Source organism: Martes martes, assembly GCF_963455335.1.
Source record: "Martes martes genome assembly, chromosome: 12".
NCBI classification, from domain to species: domain Eukaryota; kingdom Metazoa; phylum Chordata; class Mammalia; order Carnivora; family Mustelidae; genus Martes; species Martes martes.
The window spans coordinates 94,176,979-94,194,416 of NC_137900.1; the positions used below are offsets into that span (position 1 = coordinate 94,176,979).

The 17,438-nt window shown below is 66.0% G+C and overlaps 1 protein-coding gene across 4 annotated transcripts in view; it reads right to left on the bottom strand.

Moving 5' to 3' along the window:
• Positions 1-213: 213 nt before the first annotated feature.
• The window catches only part of COL5A1 (collagen type V alpha 1 chain), a gene marked incomplete at its 5' end in the record, with an annotated part of 148,548 nt that continues 131,323 nt past the window's right edge, over positions 214-17,438 (bottom strand). For 3 of the 4 annotated variants that reach the window (XM_080819385.1, XM_080819387.1, XM_080819386.1), the window contains 9 exons: positions 214-2,482; positions 6,130-6,363; positions 9,624-9,692; positions 11,706-11,818; positions 12,689-12,944; positions 13,529-13,582; positions 13,992-14,027; positions 14,793-14,846; positions 16,432-16,539. In XM_080819385.1, the coding sequence (XP_080675511.1) occupies positions 2,336-2,482; positions 6,130-6,363; positions 9,624-9,692; positions 11,706-11,818; positions 12,689-12,944; positions 13,529-13,582; positions 13,992-14,027; positions 14,793-14,846; positions 16,432-16,539 (1,071 nt within the window). In that variant the 3' untranslated portion in view covers positions 214-2,335. Of the gene's footprint in view, positions 2,483-6,129; positions 6,364-9,493; positions 9,563-9,623; positions 9,693-11,705; positions 11,819-12,688; positions 12,945-13,528; positions 13,583-13,991; positions 14,028-14,792; positions 14,847-16,431; positions 16,540-17,438 lie in introns of all 4 variants that reach the window. The other variant, XM_080819388.1, reaches the window with a different exon arrangement.

Sequence of the window (17,438 nt, forward strand, 5' to 3'; positions counted from 1 at the left end):
GGTTTAAACCACTGTGAAAGGCCCCTTCCTGGGCATCACAGACAGGACTCGGGAACACGCCTGTGGGCTCCTCAAGCAATGGGCAGGTGTCACCCGACATCGTGTTTTTAAGGGCCCGATGGCCTAGAACCTTCGCTGTGGGTTTTCTGTTGGTCGGTTTTCCCCCTTCCCATCGGAGAGGAGGCAGAACAAGAACCACACCGGAGAGCGTCTGCGAACGTAAGAAGTCCTTTATTGCAATATACCATGGCAAGGTGGCCTCGGGAGAAGGGGACACGTCTGACTTCCGTAGAATGACAACAACTTTGAAGGGGCCACAAGGATGAGGAGGACAGCGTAAGGGGGGACTCGGGGGGAATCACATGACCTAGACAAGGCCCACGGGGCACCGCGTGGCCGTCCTCAGATATGGCTTCGCTTTGGAAGAGACAAATGTGAGAGTCATTGGCACGTGTCAGCCTCCTGGGCTCGGGAGAACCTCGGAGCCAGACTTCTCTTTGGCGACAGCGAGACTCCATGTCCACGGGGATGCGGGAAATACTAGCGGGTGTTCGTGACGCCTGAGGGGGGGCTCTGCTGTGGTCTCCCCAGTGGGAAGGGCGGCCCGGCGGGCAGAGGACAGCACCAGAACTGCGGGTCACAGCGGCTCCCAAGGGGGCCGAGCAGGGCCCGGGGGCCCCACCCGCTCCCCCCAGCACGGAAGGAAAGGGCGTTGCTTTTCACAGTGAGGGGCAGCCCTTCCTGGCCGGTCCCTCGGGCGCTCCGTCCGCAGAAGGCGGCCCCCCGGCCCTCGCTCGTGAAGCAGCCCCCCAGCCCCCAGTTCCAGGCCGGCTGACGCTTGCAGGTGGAAATCCAGATTGCTCAGGTGCGGGGGAGCAGCCCCCGCCAGCGGCCCCAGAGAGACCCCCCGAGTTCATTGCACATCTCCCCGTCTGCACATGCGGCTTCAGCTCAGTTCCGAGCACAAACAGAAATTAGCACCAAACGTTCGGCAAACCGAAGACGACCTGCTCGTCGGCACACGGCGGACAGCGCGGGCGGCATCTTCGACCATGGGTGTGTTTTCTCCAATCACAGAAGCACAACGTAACGCTAGCCATGGGCCTCGCCGCGGTCTCGGGGCGCAGAAGCACGTGGGCCAGCGGGAAGGACGGTGGCGAGCGCCCACCCTTCCGTCCTCGGTAGGGACCCATGCCCCGTGCAGGCTGAGCCCAGGACCAAGAGAGGTGGGGGGAGGAGGCACGGCCAGGTGACCCCAGGGTCCCCTTTCAAGGAGATCTCAACAGATAGCACCACAAAGGAAAAGGGTAAAAGTGAGCACCAATTTTCATTTAATGATCATCTACAGAATGTGGTTTCCCCACTCTGGGGGACACCCTCCCATCAGGCTCCGCGGGGAGAAAAACGGGGAAAGGAAGCAATTAAAATTAATTTATGCCCGCGATTTAATCTAAGTGCATGTAGGAAAGGCAAAGCATCAAGTTCTTTTTTTTTTTCCTCTCCAAAAAAAATAAAAAAAATCTAGAGCTCATCAAAAAATCATCTGAAAAGGGGTCCGGGCACCCACTGTTCAAACAGCAGCGCGGCCTCCTGGCGCCCTGGGCGGACCTCCACCTTATTGCACGTTCCTGGCCAGGTGGGGGCGGGGCTGCCCCTTCCTCACCGGCACTGGACGCCCACCCCCCTCCCCAGCCTCCCAGTGGGACTGAAGCCGGGCTGACATGCGTGATTGAAAGTCGGGGACACTGAACATGTATGACAAAACAATACAAATATTTACTTAAAACTCACAAAGACGAAAGCACCTTTAATCCATCGGAAAGGCACGTGCAGAATGACATTTGGCCCATGAATGGATCGTGTAGCTGAGAACAGAGGCTCTGGCTGGAAGGGGGTGACCTTTACGAGGCTTGCCTCTGAATATTTTTTGAAGGTCGGGGGAAATACACATCTTCAAGTTGAATTTTTAAAAAAAAACTGATCTCCAAATCCTGCAGCCTCACGCCCCGGCCCGGCGGCCTCTCTATGCAGACAGATCGGCCGGCGCGGCGGCGACAAGTGTGGCCTCGTCGTCCCCGTGGCGTGCGGTGGGGACAGAACGGGGCTGACGCGGCGGTGGGACCCGGGGGCTGTGGGCTGTCTAGGTCATGTGATTCAGCTCCGGGTGGGGGACTCGGCTCTTTCCCTTTGCTCTCTGTGGGTTTGGGGTCTGGCTCGGTGCGGAGCCGGGCGCAGACGAGGTCAGGGGAGGGACGAGGGGCCTTCACTGTCCAGGACGCCCGCAGACGGCGCGCTGAGGTCACGAGGTTGCTCTTGGGGGCCGGGCTCGTGGCTCCTAGCCCAGGAAGCAAGCCGGCCCCACTTCAAATCCAAATTTCTGTGACGCTTCACCGAAGTCATTGAACATGATGTCCACGATTGGTATCTGCTCTACCTTGGGCGTGTCGATCTCCAGAACGGTCTTCTGATAGCCTTTCTTCGTCTAGGAAACAGAAGAGGGTCACCCGTCAGCAAGGGGGGTGGGGTGTGGGGGTGGGGCCACCTCGCGGGGCTGAGCCTCCCCCGCCCCACGCTCCTGGGCTCCCACGCCCATGTGCCCATGGCCAGCCGCTGAGAAAGTGGGTTTGCGCCATCTGTCCGGGCAGGTGGAGGGAGGGAGACGTGCCCGACCAGGGCAGGCAGCGCCCCTCCCCACCTAACATCCCATTCAGCCCTCCCCGCAGCCCTAGACCCACGCCCGCCCCTGCCAGCTGGGACACCCCATGGCAACCCCACCGGGACCAGCTACAGAGAACATAGCTCCGCCGGGACACACCCGAGCCCCGGCTCCTTGTTCAAAATGAAGAGTTCTGAGACAGTAACGGTGGATTGCCGGCCCTGCCCTTGGCAATCCCACCCAGAAGTAAGAAGACTGCACGCTCACAAGTGTGAGAAGAGGAGGGAACCTGACCCACTCCCCGGTCTAGAGGAGTACTGGGTAAACTGAGGCAGAGGGCCAGGGACGGCAGAGGGAGGGCGCGGCGTGCTGCGGTGAGCCCCTTGCTCAGACGGTCTGTTTTACCTCCATGAGTGTCTCGAGTCACCCTTAGCTCAACCTCGCCACGGCCTCCAGGGAGGCTCAGAGGACCATGGTGGAGCTCGGACATGACCGCCACGGAGCCGGGCACCCTCCCTTGCCCAGCAGTACTCTCTCAGGAGTGCGGGTGCACCGCTGCTTTCTGGGGCGGGATCGGGGCCTGGATCGCAGCCGTGCTGGGGCTCGGTCTCAGGCTCCTGGCCAGCAGCGCTGGCTTCTTTGGACCCCACGGTGGAGAAGAAGGAGCTGGGTCCTTCCACCTCTGAGCAAAGTGGGGCCATTGGGCTGCCCTCAAATCTTTGTTCTTTTGGAAGGATGGCAGCTCCCCCAGGCGAGGGCCGAGCAGCTGTGTCTGGAGGAATTTGGGGTTGTCACAGCTAGGTGGGGGACTGACCTCTGGGGGGGTCGAGGCCACAGACGCTACTGAACACCCTATGATGAAGACAAAGCCCCCAGCCCAACTCCACACACCCCGAAGATGCAAAGGCCAAGGAACTCTGGTCTGGAGTCACGTCTGCTCTGCCCGACTTAAGACGCAGAAGCAGGAATGAGAGGTAGACGTGATGGGCAAGAGAGTTTCAGCTCAATTCCCAGAAGATCTTCTTAACACTGAAACTTTGCGGTCACGGCCAGGACTGCCCCAGGTGGTAGTGAGCTGCTGGTCAAGGGAGGCATTCAACCAGAAATGGACTACGGTGGGAAGGGGGCAGGCATTGGGAGACCGCATTCTGCCATATCCTGAGGGCCTTGGGCAGCTCACCGGACCTCTCCCGACCTCGGATTTTGCTTCTGCAGTTAAAGAGGAGACCCAACCTGCAGCTCTTCCCCGGAACCCGCAGGGACCCTAGAGGCGTTTGGTGCGTGGAGGCTAGCGTTCTGCCAGCACACCCAGGCCACCAGGAGACAGGGCCAGAGAAGGAAGGCCTTTGGCTCTGGGGTCAAGGAAGACGGGAGCTGGACCCTGGGCTGGCCCACGGCAGAGACCGGAGTGGGGCTCTGAGCTGGGCAGCATTGCTGGGAACCCCCGGGGGCTCCGGGATTTGCTTCTGTGATGAGCAGGAGCCGGGGCGTCAGGCTCCTCCCAAGGAGCTCCTTGGGGCGACGGGTGTGTGTGAGCTGGAGCCCGGAGCCAGGGGCGGCCGGCCCTTTCCCCGCTGGGGGCTCCCGACTCCCGAGAGGCATTTCCCAGCATCCCTCGCAGGGAAGCCTCCCTTCTTCCGGAGAACCCGTCGGCTCGCTTCACCAGGAGGCGGGTACTGGCACCAGAGTGTCTCCCTTCCTGCCACAGAAGCCGGGACGCTCCGAGCCGGGCTCAAGGCCCCGGGGTCCTGCCTCTCCTCTGGAGGCAGAGACACCGGGAAAATTCTACTTGCTGCCTCACGACCCTCTCAACACAGCTTGGGGTGGGTGTCAGAAGCGCGACCAGATGCCGGCGGCGAAGGCCCCTCCCCCGGTGTGTCTGGACCCCTAACCAGGGGGTCGGACTCCTCTGCTGCAAACGGGGATGAGTCCCGCTCACTCCACAGTCAGACCCAAGGACGGACCCACACAAACCCCAGGATGCAGGGGAGCAGGGAGGAGGGACAGGGTGCTCCGGGGAACCCTGCGCTCTGGGCAGCCTCTCCCATCATCCCCAAGGTGGCCCTGGGGTAGGGAGCAGGAACAGCGCTCCCCAGGGCTGGAGGGGGCTGCCCCGTCCAAGGGCCCCAGCCAGGCAGGACAGAAGTGGTGAGCCCGGGTTCCGCTCTTGGTCGCTACTGGGCAGCTTTGTGCGCTCCCGTTTCCGCGGGACCCAGAAGCCCCGCAGAGCCGTCCATGACACTCTGGCCTGGCCGGACAGCCCCAGACAGCCTCAGCAGACATTAGGGAAAACCGTCACCTCGCACGCACGCGGGTCTGGGAGCAGCAGGGAGCACTAACCCCGAGGCAGGAGCACTGGCTTCCCGCAAGCCCAGGGTGGCCGCTCAGGGCTCGGGGACGCCTCTCCCTGGCCTGGGACACACTGGGACCAGTTCTGAGAGACGCTCCGGCTGTTCGTTCAAAAAGTGGGGTGGGAGACGAAGGGTGGGACTGCCAGGCCAACAAGAAGACATCTCAGATGATGCGGTCCACCCGGAAATGTGCGGGGAGGACGCGGGCTGGAACAGGTGCTGAGAGTGTCCGGGAGAGCCTCCGGGCCACACGGGGAGAGCACGGCACCTTCTAGGGACGGGCCCTGTGTGCCAGCCTAGAGGGAGGCCCTGCGAGGGGCCGGCCCTGGACACAGAGTGGGGCTGGAGCCCACGCTGGCCCTGTCCCCACGGGAGCTGGCCTGGCCACCACGGACAGAACCTCTGAGTCCAGAACCGGAGGACAGACGTTGAGGTGGGACAGAAAGACTCACAGACACACGCACAAGGCAGCCCCCACCTCCAGCCTCTCAAAGGCCACACGAGGGACATGCCTGAGGGTTTCAATGGGACCGGACCCCCTGGTTCATGGCTGCACCCTAAATACCTCCCAGGACACGAGGACGCAGCTCTGACCCCCCGGGTTGAAGGCAGAGCCCCCGTCCAGAGGCACAGAGCCGAGGAGCTGACCCTCGGTGGGGACCCTGGCCTCGCTCTGGGAGGCCACAGGTGGGGTGCACAGGAGGGCAAGCATCCCGGGGCCCGGGGCCCGAGGCGTGAACGCGGCCCCGGCACCGACGGGCCGTGCGGGTTGAGCAAGCCTCCAGTCAGGCCGGCGAGCGGAACGGCCCTTCCTGGCGGGCGCACGGGGCCTGGGCACAACCTAGCACGGCCACGCTAGCTCGGGGGCAGGTGCCAGCCCCGAACCCGCAGCCACCGCCCAGCACAGTGCGTGTCCCGGCCGCTCGGGAAGGCCCTGAGGAGACACTCTCTCATCCAGGCCAGACGGACACCGGTCCCGCGTCACAGCCGGCCGGGGCCACGGACCCGCCTCCCTGGCCTTCCTGTCCGGGCTCTGCTTTCCCAGGCCCGCACCCTCGCCTGAGGGATGAAGGCAGAGGCCCCGCGCGCCCCCCGCCCCCCGCCGCCGCGTGCGACACTCACAGCACAGCCGTCCACCAGGGCGCGAATATAGGGGCTGTTGTCATAGGACATCTCCTCGTCGTTGGAGCCCAGGAAGCGCATGGCTTTGTCGTAGCTGCCCGTGGCGGCGTCCTGCCAGGCCACCGACTGGTAGCAGTTGTAGGTGACGTTCTGGTTGGCCGAGGCGCTGAGCAGCCGTAGGAAGGTCATCTGCACCACGCCCACGGGGTTGCCCTCGGCGTCCACGTAGGAGAGCTGGGGGGACAGGAGGGCCGGCGCTCAGCAGGGAGGGGACGGGACCCTCCTCGCGGCCCAGCCTTTACGATCTCCGTCCACGTGCTGTCTCCTCCGGAAGGCGAGCTGGAACGAGGGCACCGCCCTGGGGATGCGCCACATACCCAGTCCCCGAGGCCAGAACACACTGGCTCTCTCGGGGGCTCCCCGAAACGGAGTGAAACGCACCGCATTTCTTTCTGAGACCTACACAGCCCACCTGCCCTCCTGACCTGCCTGGACCCTACTCGTCCAGGGCTCAGGTCATGCGCCTTCTCCAGGAGGCCTGCCCGGGTCAGGTGCCCTTCCCCACCCCGGCCTGGCTCACTGTCTGTTTTCCCTCCTGGGCTACAGGGCCCTCCTGGTCTGCAGCCCTCCCCAGACCATGAGCACCCTCGGGGCAGAGACTCGGCCTAGAGCTCCTGTCGCCATACCCAGAGGCCGGCTAAAGGAAGGATCTCTTGAGATTATGGTAATAGATGAAAAACATTTGGTAGGTGCCCTGGCCAGGGAGCCGTGAGCAGTGCAGACAGAGAGGGCAGGGGGCCTCGGGGGTAACTTGGGCCGGGTAGGGGCACGCATGGGGTGCTGGGACGTCCCGGCAACAAGAGGGGCCTGAGCCATTTGGCCACAAGCTGCAGGGTAGGGTGACCGGGCGCCCTCCTGCAAGGACGAGGGAGCCCCAAGACGGCGCGAAAGGCCGCTCCTGCCTCTCCGGGGCCCAGAACCCAGAGGACAGCAGAGCAGGCCTTCCTGGCCTGAGTGCAGGGACTCAGGGGTGCCCAGGCCACACGGGGCAGCGGGGGGCACTCTGGGGCCAGGACTCCCTGATGGCAAGCCCAGAGCAGGGCATTAGGAAATGACGGTCCCATTCTCAAAGGCCTTCTCTGGCGTCACCGGCTCCCCACAAACAGGCTCCTGAGCTCCAGGGGCGCAGGGAGGGCTCAGGGCGTCCCCAGAGGTGAGTCTCACTTTCCGCATCCTTGCAGACTCCAGCTTCCGGAACAGCCAGACACGGCCAGGACACATGGATGCCTGCCCTCCCCCGGATGAGGCTCGGCCCCCTCCCCGCCTCCGTGCTCTGCCAGCCTCCCCGTGGGAGGCAGAGGGCGCCCCGCTGTTTCTGGGCATCAGTGGAGGCCGCGCCGGACACACCAGGGCAAATCGAGGCCCATACTGTCCGCTCGCTCATACACTCGTCCGCAGAACTAGCCGGCGTGGAGGCGGGGGCCCGGCCGGCGACCCTGTCCCTACCCACCAGGGCCGGGAGGACACTGTGCTGCCACCCAGCAGCAGCTCTGTCCGCAGTGACCGCACAGTTCACGGTCAGACCCTGGGGAGGAAAACCGAATACCAACCAGCAATCCGGGCCATCAGGCGCTCCTGGGAGGACACTCGACTGACTGGGAGAAGCATGCATGCAGGGGACAGGCCATGCATGCAGCAGGGACACAGAAGGACCTGAGGCCCCCGGGGCTGGACCCCACCCTCCCGGGGAAAGCGGCTCTGCACGCCCGTGTTCCTGGGCTACGGCCAGAGCGGCCCCGACCAGAGCAGAGGCCTGTTTCTTCAGGACAGGACCTGCCTCTGCGTCCCGTCCACCAGGACGGTCCCAGAGAGCTAGAAATAAGGCAGCAGGAAAACCCAAAGGAGAAGGTGGTTTCCCCTGGGGGAAACCTCTGCCTCCAAGCTCGGTGTCAGGTCTGAAATGGGACAGAGATGGGAGGCGACTCCCCAGTCATTGGTGGGAAGCGGGTGTTCTGTGTGAGGTGCGGGGTGCCCCGAGGGATGCCCGGCTGTCTCTGTCCAGGACCCCAGCGTGCCCGACCCGCCCTCACGGGCACCAGCACCCGGCTCGCTGGGCCCAGCCTGCACCGCGGGGGCGTCCGCGGCGTCCTTCTGTGCGCGGCTGCTCTCTCCGGGGCGAGCGCAGCAGGGGTGGAGGGAGGAGGAAGGGCAGGGCAGGAAGAGGCGAGGCGCCCGCCGGCCGCGCAGACACGGAAGGGCGTCCCCACAGGCGTGGCGAGGTGAGCGCGGCCCCCCAGTGGGTCTGGGAGAAGCTGGAGCGGCTTAGAGTCAAGGACACAGAGCGTGGGCGGTGCCGGCAGCCACGAGGGGCCGGAGGCCGCAGAGTGAGGGGCCTCGAGAGGCGGGACGGGGCAAAGCTGGCAGGAAGGCCCCGCTCCGGGAGTCCTTGGGGGCCCGGCCTCTGTGGAAGTCCCTCCCGAGAGGGCCACGGTGCCCGCATGGACGGCGGCTGGTCAGGTGGGAGGTCGCGGAGCTCCCACAGCACGGCTTCTAGGTGACGAAGGACCCCTCCCAGGGCACAGAGTGGGGGACGACCAGATCTGACGACGCGAAGGCAAGGAGCACAGTCAGGTGCCTGCGACACGTCCACCTCGACCTTTGGCCCTTCCACTTGCTAGAAAGAGGGCACAGGGCCCAGATCAAACCCCTGGGACGGTCAGGGCAACGTGCCCGAGCCGGCAGGTCAGCCTCGGGCCTGGCATGAAGGAGCGCAGACCGGCTGTCTCCGGCCGGCAACAGAACATCCCCTTCGCTTCCTTCAAGGGATGCCTGCGTCTCTCCGATTCTGGGACGGATTACTGAGAGCGGCTCCCCAGGAGTTACAGCCGGGGCTAACCGAGGCTCGTGGGTGCGCCAAGAAGCCCACGGCCAGGCGGGCCATCAGGGTGGTCCCCCTCCCGGCAGCTGCAGGGGCGTGGCCTCCGTGGCCCCCTTCCTGGGAAGAGCTCGGTTTAGGGGTCTGGGACCCGTGTCATCTGACCTGGCCACTAGGACCGAGCAGGAGAGCACCCTCCGGCTCCCAGTGTCTGGTTCCCACTCCTGGCCATGCCCTGGGCACCCAGCTCCTATACTAGGCCGGACTGGAAATCTGTCCCCCGGCTCCCATCCCCCGGCTCCCAGGCCGGACGAGCGCTCATCGGGGGACGGCGGGCGTGGGCGCCGAGGCGGAGTCTGGCTGTCCCGCGCCGTGGAGCGGCTCAGCCGAGGGGGCGAGAGCAGGTGCGGCGCACGGCGGCCACGCGTGCCATGCAGAGCCGAGAGCCAGGCCGAGCGGCAAGCGGGCAGCGTCCCGGCGGCCACTTACCAGGGACCCTCGCTTGTACTGACTATACCAGGTGGAAGGCCGCTCTTTGGGCCAGCGGGCCATTTTACTCTGTAAGACACGGAACGGACGCGTGTGAAGGGCGACTGCGGGAAGCCAGAGGCGGCCTTACCAGTTTACCGCGCTTGAATTCACTGAACCAGGAACCCGGGTTTTCTTTGGGCCAAGAAGTGATCCTGGCCTAAACGCAGAGCGGGCGGGGGAGGGAGAGAAACAGAAGGACAGCGTTACTTCTCCCGCCGCCGCGAGGAGCGCCCCCCCACCTGCAAACACGCCTTCTCCCGCCTGACCTCGCCCCCCCATGGCCGAGGGGGTTCCCGCGGGGTCGGGGTGCTCGCCCTGGGCCGGACTGCACTGAGGCCTGGGGGAGGCCAGCCGCCTGCGACTCGCACGTCTGTGCACACCCGGCCTCTCGTGCGGGGCCGCGGCTTCGGAACAGTGAGCGGGGGATGCGTGCCCGGGTGCCGAAGGCACTGGGGACGGGAGGAGCCGGCGTGCACGGACCGGCCGAGGGAAGGACCCGCGGCCGCCCCCTCGTGGGGTCTCATCTGATGCGCGTGTCCTGCGTGGCTGTGTGGTGGGAGGGGCCTCCCGAGGTCGCAGCAGGATGCTGATCGTCATCGGGACGGACGGCCTCTGCCCAGAAGGGGGGCTCCCACTAGGGGGTCGCTGGGCACGGGCCGGCGCCGTTCCCGAGGACGGGCCTAGCACCGAGCAGGCTCAGGCGTGTTGTGGGGCCCGTGAGGGAACCCATGACCCCCTCTAGGAGGAGGGCCTGCCGCGGGCTCCAGCAGCAGGAACAGGGAGCCCCTCGCCACAAAGCCAGGGAGCACGGTGGACGGGCCCACAGGCCCTCTGCTCCGCTCGGTCCTGGTCGTGCCCTGGGGGAGGCGGGAGCCTGACTCCCTGTTCAGTCCCCCTGGGCTCCCCTCTGAGCTGGTCGCGTGTAGAGAGAGAAAGAGGCCCAGCCGCCCTCCTGCGTGTGCTTCCGGGCACGCCATGTCCGCGCTCAGATAACACATGCCTCCTCTGGGAACCGGGGCACAGGCACGGTGGCCGGCAGAGGGTCCCTCCCCTCAGGGGGCTGGGCCCGAGGAAGAGCACGGAGCGGTGGGGGTCACTCGGCCCCCGGCCTGCTGTCCGCCCGCCGACACCACCAGCTCGGGCTCCTGGGGCGCCCACTAATCCTCCAGCAACAAGGCCACGTGTTGGCGACAGCCAGTCATAAGAAAAGATAAAAAACGCCTTTTCCACCCAAATCTCCTCCCGGGGCTCTGTCAAGCAGGAGGCTCCCGAGGCCTGCGTTTTCTCTCTGAGCATCAGGCTGTGTGCTGTGGGCGTCCGAGTGACCAGGGCTTCTGGTCGGGGAGCGCGCACAGAACACAGCGGTCCCCACATCGTGCCCGTCACGGCGGAGCCCCTGCCCCGTGGCCAGGCCTTCTGTCCAGGGTGCTGGAGCTCCCCGCAGGGACGGCGAGATGTAGGGGTGAGGGAACGGCACCCCTGCAGACCACAAGAGGCCCGACTCCTCCTGCACCGAGCTACAACCTGTCTGGACAGCCGGCCGCCTCGGGGCATCGTGGGGTCTGCACAGGCCCCACGCAGAGGCCACTGCGTCACGGTCATCCTGCAGTTGGAGACCTTGTCTGCCTCAGCTGTCCTGCGCCCAAGGGGAAAGCAGCCCACGTCCCCCTGCCCGTCCACACGCACACACACACCGGCCCCACGTGTGTCCCCCCTCACGTCCACTCCCATCCGCACACACACAAACTCGCCCACGGAAGGGACCATTAGCTGCTGTTCCCCCGACCCAGTATCAGAACCTCGTGACCGACATCCCACACAGAGCAGACTTGGGACACACATGCTGCCCTTGGGAGGGACAGGAGGGTGCCCAGACGTCAGCGGACCCCGAGGACAAGGCGAACGTGCATCGGGGGGGCCGTGGACTTGCCCCCGAGGCACCCGCATGGATCCCGGTGGGTCTGGGGACAGACCTGCGGGGCCGTGTCAGGAAGGAGCTGAGCGCCCCGTGGTTGAAATCTCCACGTGGGGCCGGCCGTCCCCTCCCCGGCCACCGCTCCAGGCTGCGCCCACCCCGCCCCACAGCTCAGGTCTGCTTCTGGGGGAGAAACCGTGGCTTTGAACCCGGCCCTGCCGCAACGGGAAGGCAGCCGGGGAGGCAGGCACTCACCCCCTCGGACTTCTTGTCGGGGAAGACGCACGTGGCCCCTCCGGCTGTGAAGTTGCAGTACACTTTGAAGGAGTCCCTGGAGCACCCCTGGTTCGGGTCCACCCAGTACTCTCCTGGATGGCGGACAGAGATCGTGAGCGGCTCCCCGCGTGGATGCAGAAGCAGCCGCAACCCGTCAGCCCAGTGGAGAACACGGCCGGCCGGGCACACGGGCCGCCGGCACAGGCCTCCCCCGGGCTCGTCGGACGCACGCGGCTTTCCGTGCTGCGTCCAGAGCCACGGCAGACCCATCCCCGAGGGCCCAGCTGGACGGTGGGGGCCACGGCGCCCCTGCCGCAGTGAGCAGGGGAGGGCAGGGGAGGGTGGGCCGGCCACCTCGGTGGGTCGGCGTCGGAAGCTCTCGCCCCCCAGGCTGAGTGAGGACCGGGAGCGGGGACAGCCCCGCGGCCAGGGAGGAAAGCTGCTCCCACGTCCCGGGGGGCAAAGCCGGCCAAGGGCGCTATACTTCAGAGGCCGGCTGCGTGTGGCTTAGGGCAGTGAGGACGGGAGTGGCTCTGGTTGGGGGCTAGTCCGGTTTCCAGAGCACCGGCCCCAGCGCACCCCGACACGGACATCCGTTCCAGGTCTGACACGGACCCTGCTGACAGCGCCGATGCCGGCTGTGCCCGTGGAGCACGCGATGCCCTCCTGCTTCCTCTGAAAGGCAGGGCTTTGGCCCCCTTTCCACGGAAGCGTGACACGAGGCTCAGGGTCACCCGTGGGACAGCGGCTAAGGCCGGATCAGAACGGGGCTCTGTGCCCCCACAAAGCCTTGCCCTCCTTCCCTGGCCTCCCAGGACCCGGTCACGTCCCGCGATGCCTCCATCGGCTTCCAGGGGAGATGCCCGGGCAGCCCGCGGCACAGACGGGGACACGGAGGCGGTGACCTTCCCGCGGCACAGGCTGCCCCGTGCCCAGCCCCCGTGGGCGCCGCAGGCCCCTACCGTCCGGGAAGTCGGGGTGGCACAGCTGCAGGTCCTTGCACGTGCGGGCGGGGTTCTGCTGCGTGCCCAGCGGCCGCTTCATCTGCTCAATCTCCAGCTTCAGGGAGTTGAGCGAGCCGAAGATCTCCTCCATGCCGTCCGCGTAGTCCGCGTAGTTCTCGCCCGCCGCGTCGTCCAGCAGTTGGCTGGCGTCGATGTTCCGCCGGGTCCTCGACGCCTGGATCGGCAGCGGCTGGATGACCTCGCCGGGGGGGCCCTGCGTGTGCACAGGACCGGGTGGGTCCCGATGGGAGCAGCACCAGGGCGGCCGGGGCCCCACGTCCTGGCCGCAGACGCCCGTCACCCCCGCATGCTTTTCCTCCCTCTTTCCTGCCCCGGGGCACCTCACGCCCAGCCCTGGCGCCAGGCCTCCCTGCACGTGCACCGCCCTCCTCCCGGCCGTGGCCTGGGGTTCGAGCCTCAGCCGGGCTCAAAGCGACCCGCTCTCCCCTGCCCCACAGCCCAGCCTGGGGCCACACGCAGTGGGGCCACACGGATGCCTGCCGGTGTGGGAGCCCCAGCCGAGGACAGAGACGGGAATCGAGAGGCTGCTGGGCCGAGCAGGGGGGACCCGTGGAGGGTGTCCCACAGTCGGGCTCATCACGGCCCCTACCCATGCCCCGGGGGCCTTGTTGGGGGCTGCCCGCTATCACGGGCATGCACACACCCAGTCTCTCCCTCCCTCCCGGCCCCGGACTCCACCAAGTTCTAGAAAGTGAACAGCACACACAGACACTCCCACCACGGCCTCAGCATCGGGAGAGCCCTCTCCTGACTTTCAAGTCTTCGAAGGCTACTCACCGGTGGGCCGGGGGGACCTGGGTGGCCCGCCTCACCCTTTGGGCCAGTGGGACCCTGGGAAAAAGAAAAGACCAACGGTCATCACCGAGGCCTGCTGTGACTTAAACCCCCTCCGTGCTCCAGGACGATCCGCGGGGACCGGCGCGGAGACCACGAGGGGCAAAGTCGAACGTGCCAGGGAGAAGGACGGCGGGGACCCTCCCGTCCCCAGTCCCAGATGGAAGAGACTGATGCCCCGAGATGGGGACTTGGGGGCACCTTCCTGCTAAAGTGGGGGGCAAGAACCGCAGGCCGCGTCTGTCGCGACTGGTGGGGGACGCGCTCGGGACGGTCGGTGCTGGAGAAGCCGGGGGGACAGTGCTGCCGCCAGTCAAGGGTGGAGGAGGCGCGGGGTGGTTCTCACCGAGGGGGACACACCCTCCCCGGGCGGAAGGGGCCCATCTGGGGCACACGCAGCACTTACCGAGGATCCCTTAGCACCTTTTGGCCCAGGAGGACCCTGTAGAGAGTGGGGGACAACATCAGCTCATCCTCGGGCGTCCCCCTGGCCCACTGTCCTGCTCAGGCCTGACCGGCTCTTCAGCCCCAGCACGCACCCGAATCCCCTCTCCCAGGAGTGGGGCTTGCACTAGCTTGATGCGGGGGCAGGGCGGGGCACTCGGCCACATGGAGAGGACAATCCTGTCTGAGCCCAATCCCCCTGCTCCGCGCGCCCCCAGCCGGGAAAGCACAGTTCGGCGGCCGGGGTCAGAGGAACAGCAGCAAGCGCGGACTGCGGGGCCGCCCGGGGCCTCGGGGACCCAGGGCTGGGCCCAGGAGGGGCAGGTGGGGGCTCCCAGCCCTGTAGGACGGCTCTGGCATGCCAGGGGCCCCAGCAATGTGGGGGATACCCCGCACTGGGTAGTCCCTGACCCTTCTCGTCTGGGACGGGCAGTCCCGCTCACGCTGATGGGGACAACTCCCTCACCCTGCCCGGGATGTCTGTGGCACCACATCATGTCTCCTGAAATGCCCCCCCCCCCTCCGCCGCCTGAAACCGGGGCCCAGAGACCCCCCCTTCCCTGCTTCTGTTGCTTGGGGCCCCGATGTGGGAAGGATGGGCAAATCCACCCCGGGCCTCACGGCCACTCGGTGGTGGGCCCAACCTGGGGCTCCCGGCCGTCCTGTAATCCTCCTGCCGCGCAGAGGCCCATGGCCCAGGCTCGCCTGCCTCCCTGCTCTCCCCAGAATGACACGGGACCACCCACCCCTCCCAGATACACACCGGCAAGCCGGGAGGGCCCGGGGGACCGATCGGGCCAGAAGGTCCAGTGATGCCCTGAAAAGGAGCAGAAAACACAGTCACACGTCACACGAGGGTCACAGACACACTCTCCTGCCTCGAAGCCACGGCTCTCCACGCTCCTGGTCTGTCCCCCAACAGACGCCCCCTGACGAGGGGCCGGCTGCCGTGGAGGGGAGCCGTCTCTCCTCACGGGGCCTGGTGGGGCCCGAACACACTCCAGGAGACTGATCACCCCCGGCTGGCTGCCCGGGCCGGCCCGTCTTCAGGGCCGCGGGGAGGGGACTGTGTGTTGTCATCCCTGCGAACGCTCCAATTGGAAATTCAGAAGCTCCACACCCAGGGGCTGGCTTGGTCCCGCCTTGTTTCCCGTTCACAGTGTGGGTCTCCCCAACCCCAGCGCAGGACACACAGAGTGTCCCGGGGTCCAGTCTGCGCTGCCTGCCTGCCGCTCCATACGCTTCTCCCTACTTGGAGCTCGTGGCCTCCGATCAGACCCTCGGTCCGCGCAGGCCAGGCCAGCGGGTGCAGCCGGTGACTCGCGCTGGTTTTCACACCCGGCACCATGGCTGTAAGGGCGCCCCAAGGCTCATTCCGCCTAGAACCCAACTGCACACGGCCCTCCCCTGGGGCTGAAGGGACAGCCGGGCAGAGGGAGGCCGAGAGCAGGTGCCCTTCCCCTCCCCTCCGCCTTGGGGCCTGGGGCAGCTCATCGCCGACAGAATCCAAGACAGTCTCCAGCCAGCACCTCCCACCACGGACGCTGCAGGGACGGCTTGCGGTGAGGGCACAGAGCGGTGCTTATACTGGGGGCCGACACCCGGGACATCTTCCAAATTCCCGAGGTCACAGGGCTGCCACGCCCTGGACGGCACCAGCGCAGGACGTGGCCGACGCCGCAGGGAGAATGCCAGCGTGTGGGGCAGGGCTCCCGAGGACCCCACAGGACCGTACAGGGTCCCATGTGGGTCCCACTTCACCCCCTGCCTCCCTGGCCTACCCCATGAGACCGGTCCCCTTGCGGTCAGGCGTGGCCCGGCGGGGGCACCGAAAAGGGCACGCGCACCTTGGGTGGCAGGGATTTCTGTCTGAAACGAAGCCCTCACATGGGAGGGGCACAGACGCGGCGGGCCGGCCACATGCCCCCGCCCACCTCCACGGCACACATCACCCCTCCCCTGACCACGGAGTCCACGTCCAGTGGCTCACTGTGCAGGGCGGGGAGGAGGTCTCTGGCTAAGGTTTGCAGCGCTGTGGTTTTCGGGGAAGTCTGGGGCCACGTCTTCACATCTAGGGTCAGGGCGCGGGCCCTGCCCCCGTGTCTGGCAAACATGGGCCGAGCCTCGCCAGCGACCTGGGCAGCCAGCTGGGTCAGAGAACTTTGCGAGGCCTCGGGGTGAACCAGCCTCCCCTCTGAGGCCCAGCGGGGCCCCAAGGAGGAAGTCACGGGTGGCCAGTCCACGGTGGTGCCGCCCCGCTGTTCCCATCCAGAGGTGGTGGACGTGAGGACGTCCTTCCAGCTCTAACTGGCCTCAGGTTCACTGGGCACCAGGTTATAAGCAGCTACTCACCACCCGTGAGGGGCCGCACTGGGTGGGGGAGGGGTTACCGCCTCACGCACCTGTTCTCCCTTAGGGCCAGAGGAGCCCTGCGGGCCGGGGAGACCACGGTCACCCTTCTCGCCCTGTTCACCCGGAGGTCCGATGAGTCCGATCAAGCCTGGATGACCCTGTCGATGGACAAAGGCAGGAAGGGGCGCTCACTGGGGCTGCGTGTCTCCGCCAACCCCGTGAGCCGGCTGGACGGGGCAGCGAGTCCCTGCCACGGGAACCACGGAGACACCAGCCCACTCCTCCCGGCGGGGGAGCGCGCCTAAAGGCAGGTCAAGGGACGAGGCCGCAGGAATGACATGGACGGTCTGTGGTAAACGTCGCCCCTTGAGAGATGGGGAGACGTGGGTCCAGGTACAGACCAACGTGAGGACACGGTGTTTTCCTGAGTGATTCTGTGCGTCGTGTACGCGTCAAAGTGTGCACCTTTTTTTACAGGGCACGGAAACTCTGTGGACCTCCGTGAGAAAAAGCTTGAGTATTTCAGATACTGTAATAATTTGCAATTTTTTTCAAAAAAACTTCCGACAGAGGCTGCCGTGTGTTTGTTTTATATGAGCCTGCAGAAAGTTCTAGAAGGGTGTTTCCAGCTTTCCTTACTTCAGAGGCTGAGTGGTGACAGGTACCAGAGTGGAAAGGAACAGACCCCTCCGTCCCTCAGATGTGACTGTCTGGTTTGTGGATGTGCCTTACACGTGTCAGGAAACCCACGTGAGCAGAAGACGTCCCCCAGACCTGAGAAGGCGCGTGGGCTTGGCTCTGCTGTGGGGCCCTGGCCCTCGCCCTGAGAGAAGCATCCCAGGCCACCGTGTCCAGAGCGGGCCACCGTGTCCGGAGTGGGCGGCTCCTCGGACCCTGGACACCCCTCTGCCGGGAGCCGCGGGCAGGCCTCCGGGGTCCCCGCCGAGGGCAGTGACGGAGCACCCCACGCGGCACAGGCTGGTTGTGGTTCTCAGACCCCCAGGACCCGTCCCCAGCCTGTGGCGGGCACTGACCAGTTGGGTGACTGATAGTTAGA